Source organism: Balaenoptera musculus, chromosome 11, assembly GCF_009873245.2.
Source record: "Balaenoptera musculus isolate JJ_BM4_2016_0621 chromosome 11, mBalMus1.pri.v3, whole genome shotgun sequence".
Classification (NCBI taxonomy): domain Eukaryota; kingdom Metazoa; phylum Chordata; class Mammalia; order Artiodactyla; family Balaenopteridae; genus Balaenoptera; species Balaenoptera musculus.
Window position 1 is genome coordinate 36,067,919 of NC_045795.1, and position 6,000 is coordinate 36,073,918.

General features: G+C 39.9%; 1 protein-coding gene across 1 annotated transcript in view; it reads right to left on the bottom strand.

Annotated features, from left to right (window-relative positions):
* Nucleotides 1-5,382, bottom strand: part of LOC118904403 (dynein heavy chain 8, axonemal) — a 325,133-nt gene extending 319,751 nt beyond the window's left edge. Inside the window, exon 1 of the mRNA XM_036870462.1 lies at nucleotides 5,298-5,382. Within this exon, the coding sequence (XP_036726357.1) occupies nucleotides 5,298-5,358 (61 nt within the window). The 5' untranslated portion in view covers nucleotides 5,359-5,382. The remainder of the gene's footprint in view (nucleotides 1-5,297) is intronic.
* Between the last annotated feature and the right edge of the window lie 618 nt (nucleotides 5,383-6,000).

Genomic DNA, 6,000 nt, shown 5'->3' on the forward strand with positions numbered 1-6,000 from the left:
TCTGTTAGATAGCTGGCTGCAATATTTTTTTTCTTTATTTTAAAAAAAAATTTTTTTGGCTGCGTCGGGTCTTAGTTGCGGCACACAGGATCTTCGTTGAGGCACGTGGGATCTTTTCTTTGCGGCGTGTGGGCTTCTCCCTAGTTGTGGTCTGAGGGTTTTCTCTCTCTAGTTGTGGCATGCGGGCTCCAGAGCACGTGGGCTCTGTAGTTTGCAGCACGCAGGCTCTCTCACTGAGGCATGTGAGCTCAGTGGTTGTGGCATGTGGGCTTAGTTGTGGGATCTTAGTTCCCCCACCAGGGATCGAACCCGCATTCCCTGCATTGGAAGGTGGGCTCTTTACCACTGGTACCACCAGGGAAGTCCCTGGTTGCAATATTAATAAGCAAAAAATCAACAGTCTTCCTGTTCACAACCATAACCAATTTGAAATATGATCTAAGAAAATTTTACATCCCTATCACAAAACCATAAACATCTTTTGTCTGCCCAGCCCTCCTTCCTTTGGGTTTGGGGAATTTCTCCCATCCCGTGATTCTGGAGGACACCAGTCTCAGAGCCCTGCAGGGGTACACATGTGAAAACTATAGTAATTAGACTCTCTGCAAGACTGTAAATCTTGAATGCAGAGACACAAAGATAAAAAGGGATCTGAGCAAGGTCAATCTACTGATGAATCCAAAGAAACTGCCCTGAAATCCATGGAAATGCTCTATTCCTATTTTTCCCAAGGCCTGATTGTTCAGTTAGTTCTAAATTTTGTGAACTACCCCAATGTTTTAATTTTTTTGCTTACCTAAGCCAGAGTCTGCATCTTGCTTGCAGCCAAAGAACCCTGAGACATGATATGCAGCAATGTAGAGCTCAAATGCTCATTCATGGAGGTTGGCAGAATTACCTTTACCCTTAATATTCTCCCTTTTTTCCTTGAAAAGTGAACCTGAATTTGTTCCATTTAGCAATCTGTACATTCTTAGGGAGACAACTGCTTTCTCAGCCTCCCTAGCCCCTTGGGTAGTCACGTGACATAAGAAGCTTGGGCTTTCCTGATAAAGGGGAGAGGTGTGACTAGTAGGTCCCTTTCCTACATGATGAAAACCTGTACATAATGTCTAGAGCTTCATCTTGCAACCATGTGGAACAAATATGAACACAAAGCAATGTGTTAAGAATGGCAGAATAGGGGACTTGCCTGGTGGCACAGTGGTTAAGAATCCATCTGCCAATGCAGGGGACACCGGTTCGATCCCTGGTCTGGGAAGATCCCACATGCCGTGGAGCAAATAAGCCATGTGCCACATATACTGAGCCTGCGCTCTAGAGCCGGTGCTCTAAAGCAAGAGAAGCCACCGCAGTGAGAAGCCCGTGCACCACAACAAAAAGTAGCTCATGCTCGCGGCAACTAGAGAAAAGCCCGCACACAGCAACAAAGACCCAATGCAGCCAAATAAATAAATTAATTGAATTAAAAAAAAAAAAGAATGGCAGAACAGAAATAAAATAAGAATCTGGGTTTCTGATGGCGTTACTGAGCACTTGAACCACTGCTAGCCACTGCCTACCCAGTTATGAGAGAAAAATAGACTCCTTATTTGTTTAAGCTACTATTAGGATTTCCATTACTCACAGCTGAACATATTCCTGGCTTCTAAAAATCCAAATGCAGCTACACTATAGAATACTATACAGCATCTTTTAAATTAGATAAATCTACATTTAATAACATAAAAAATGTCTAGGTTATACTGTCAAGTCCAAAAAGTAAGTCAAGAATAAAACATGTTATATGATCATATTTTTAAAATGATAATAAGTGTCTACATGTTAGCACATGCATATAAGAAAGACATGTAGAGGAATACTTACCAAGCTGATAAATGTATTATTTTTGGAAATAGCAAAAATAATAATTAAAAGTGTGTCTACCCTTTCTTCTGGCAGTTCTCCTGAGAATTCTTCCTAAAAAGTCTTCCTAATCCACGTAAAATTAGCTTCAATGATATTCATTGAGGCATTGTTTAAAGGAGAAAAAAGTTGTGAGCAACCTAAATTCTAATAATAAGTTTTGAACCTGATAGTTGTATCAGCCTAATGAAGTACAATGCAACTGTTTAAAATTTAATTGTGGAAATGTATCAGTGGCATGGAGAAGACAATATTATCAATTTTTAAAAGCTACCATAGAATAATATATAGAGTTGGATCCCATTTTTATAAAGCATCTATAAATTGGTTTTTATTAGTTCAATTAAACTGAAAAAAAAAAAAAAGGAAGCATATCTTGGGTGACATGGTCCCCAAACAGGAAATGCAATCTTTTTGAAAATAATTAAGAGAAGGCTGAACTAACTCTCATGGCTACTGAGTTCCTTTTTCTTTCTGAGACTGGACTATAATCTTGGAGGACAAGACTTTTTTTAGGGAGTGAGGCAAAGTTTACATGGCACTTGCCCTGAGCCCAGCATACACCATGGTCCTCCCAATCCCATGAAGTGAGTTCCATCACTGTTCCCATTTTACAGATGAGAAAACCAAGGCCTGGAGAGGTGAAATAACTTTCCCAGTGTGACCCAGCGAGTAAAGAGTGGAACTTGTCTTCACCACCTCACTTCTGACCCTCTCCAGAACCGACCTTTAAACCAGTGTGTCAAACAGTGTCTATCTGTGATTCCCTCCTCCCTGCAGGCCCAGGGGTCTGCACACCATCAATGGAGGATGTGATAAGCTCTGCATTTTAAGAAAACAACATCTGGTCTGGGATACTCTCACCCATATACCAGGACACACAGGATAACCTGTGTAGAAGAAATGGAAAGTTTCACACTGTTGACACTGACTTGAAATCCACCCTGAGCTCCAAAGTTTGGACCAAGGCTATTTAGAAAGATAATTGTTAGGGCAGAGGGGTCTTAGAATCCAGCAGGGCACTGAGTATGGGGAAAGTGGCTTCCTTCTCAGTCCCACCTTGGCCCCTTACACTCTCATCCAGTATCCGCCTACTCCCCATCAAGCTTTGCCTCCTCAGGACCCACAGGGCTGGTGGTCTGAGTAACAAGGCATAGGCATAGGCGCTGTCTGGAGGAACAAGTCATTGGGCTGCTGAAGTTTGCAGTGACCAGCACGATCCCAGGAGGGGCAGCAGTTTGTAGTTACTTGGTCACTCTTCCAGCTGAAGAATGCACGTCCCCCTTCTCATCTGTCTTGTACTTTCATAAATTTTGACAAAGAACGACCCAAAGCACCAGAGTGGGTACAAGGTCAGCAAACCACAAAGCATTCCCAGCCTCCAGCACATTTGGAAAAAGTGAGATGCTACTTGTGAGCCATAAAAGAGGTGATTACTTTCCTGGTTAAAGGCAGCAAGAATGCCGTAGGCTGTGGAAAGGTGGAGGCACAGAGAGCCTATCTCAAACTTACCTTGTCATCCAGAAGCATCTTGGGGAGCTCTGTCTGTCTGGTGTTGTAATCTTGGCACAAAAGGAATATTCTTACTAGCTCTACATTCTTGTTTTGGCCCAATATGTTTGAAAATGACACTTTTTTTTTTTTTTCTGCTGAAAGCTTGAGAGTTTCATTATTATTATTTATACTATACTCTTCCAAAGAAGGTTTGAGGCAATATACAATAACAATAAATGCTATGGACTGAATGTGTCCCCCCAAATATATATATGTATAGCAATATATATATATATATACTGCAAAATAGGATCCAACTCTACATATTATATATGCAACTCTGGATGTCAAGGAGTCAATGAACTGTGAATATGTCTTAGACTTGCAGCAATACTTATAATTTGGGTTGTTAAAAACATCTAAATTAGTGATCAGAAGATAAAACTAGCAGAAGATAAAACTATATACATAGTGGTATATATACTGTGTGTATATATATGTACATACCTCATACATACTGTACATATACATATCAAAATACATAGAGAGAGGGAAATACACACACACACACACACACACACACATATATATATATACCAAAGAAGTTACAGAAGGATACTCATCAAGGAGTTAACTTGATTATTCCAAGTGAGTGGGAATCTGGGTGGTAGTTTTAATTTTCTTCTATTGTAGATATTTCTCCACCTTTCTATATTTTCAGCTATTGTTTAATTCGTAATGAATTATGAAAATTTGGACCTTACAGTAATGTCCCAGCATAGAATTGTGAGAGACAGAAGATCAATAGAGCAGACATAGTCACTAATCATGAATCTACATATTTTGTTGGTGAAGAAAGACTATATATATTAACCATTAAATGAAACAAGAAGAACATGATCAAGTGGTGTATTTACAATGCAAACTTTAAGAGACAGGCATTTGGAAGATAGTGATGGATGTGGTTTGGAACACGCTGGGAAGGCTCTGAAGTAAAGAGAATGCCTGAGGCAATCCGGAGGAGGGGTAGGGATTGGCTGGGTGGAGACATTATTGGGTGAGAAAAGGGCAACGGAAATGACTGGTGTGGACAGACAACCATGAAGACTGGCTTAGAGAGAGCAGCAAGTTCATGTTTGGCAGAATAGGAGATCAGACTAAATAAGTACTGTGTGTCCAGGTTATGACAGTCCTTAGTGGAATAAATGAAGAGTTGGACTCAATCCAACAGCAGGACAATGAAAGATTTACTTGGCAGGACTAAGTAGTATGGATTTCAGAGAGGAAATCTGGTAACAGAGAGATCTGGTTTCAATCTGGAATACTGGGGCAGGCAATGAGATAGGAGCCTAGCTTAAAGGCAGCAGAGGAGGAAAGCAAGAAAGAACCAACAGAGGGGACACGGTAAAATCAACAAGATTTATAAGATAAGTAGTCTAAAACCAAAGGATGATCCGTGTACCTAGTTATTAAGACAAAAGTTTAATGACCTGGTAAAGTATCAGTTCTTTTTGGAATAACGTGAAAAGTAGGGAAAGCCAGATATTCCACTGCCAGCTGCAGCAAACACAAGATGCTGACCCAGGACCACAGGGAGTGACTGCTGTGCTTTCGCGTGGTTTCATGACTATTTCTAGTCATCTGACAACACGTGTACAAAATGGCTCTGCCTGTTTCAAGGAAAAGGCAATTAAATTCTAGTGAAAATGTGTATTCCCAGGAGAGGTCAATGACTTCTATAAGGATGCTTTCTTCTTCAATCATTATAGCAATCTTGTAATCTCCTGGTAAATTTTCTTTATAAATATAGGATCGTCTATGTATAAGAGAAAAGATATGCTGCACTTTAACATTCATTCATGAATAGCTGGCATGTTACCATTGCAAAACATCCTTACCAAGACCAGGTACATCTCCTTCCTGGTACAAAAACTTCAATGTCTTACAACCATCTTTCATAAAAAAAAGAGTAAATGCTTCCAGCTGTTAAACAAAAGAGAAAATGATAATCAATAAAATGACTAAGAAACTATAATAAAATGAACCAAGCCCTGTGCTAGGCATTTTACATACCTTAGTCCTCATAGTTTTGTAATAAAGAAAATGAGGCTAAAAGAGTTTTATTCAAGGTACACAGAAGCAGGTACATCAGAGGCAGGATTAGAATCCGAACTAATTTAACTCCAAAATTATCATGGATATAGGGTGAATTCTATTTCCAAACCTACATTACTGATCTACATATATAAGTGGGCCTCCACTTACCTAACCCTGCCTCACAGCATCTATAGGGGTAAATAGGTGAGTCCAGCTGGAGGTAAACATAAGAATTATTAAGAGAAACTACTCTTTTTTTTTTGGTTGCACTGGGTGTCTTGCAGGATCTTAGTTCCTGACCAGGGATTGAACCTGCGCCCTTGGCAGTGAAAGCACGGAGTCCTAACTACTGGACCGCCAGGGAATTCCAAGAGAAACTATTCTTAAAAGTTGATTTGTGGAACAGTGAAATTTGCCTTATTAACTACTGTTTGTTTGACCAGTTATTTGAGTAATTATATATTCAGCAATTATAATTTGACCTATATTGTAGCCAAACTAATA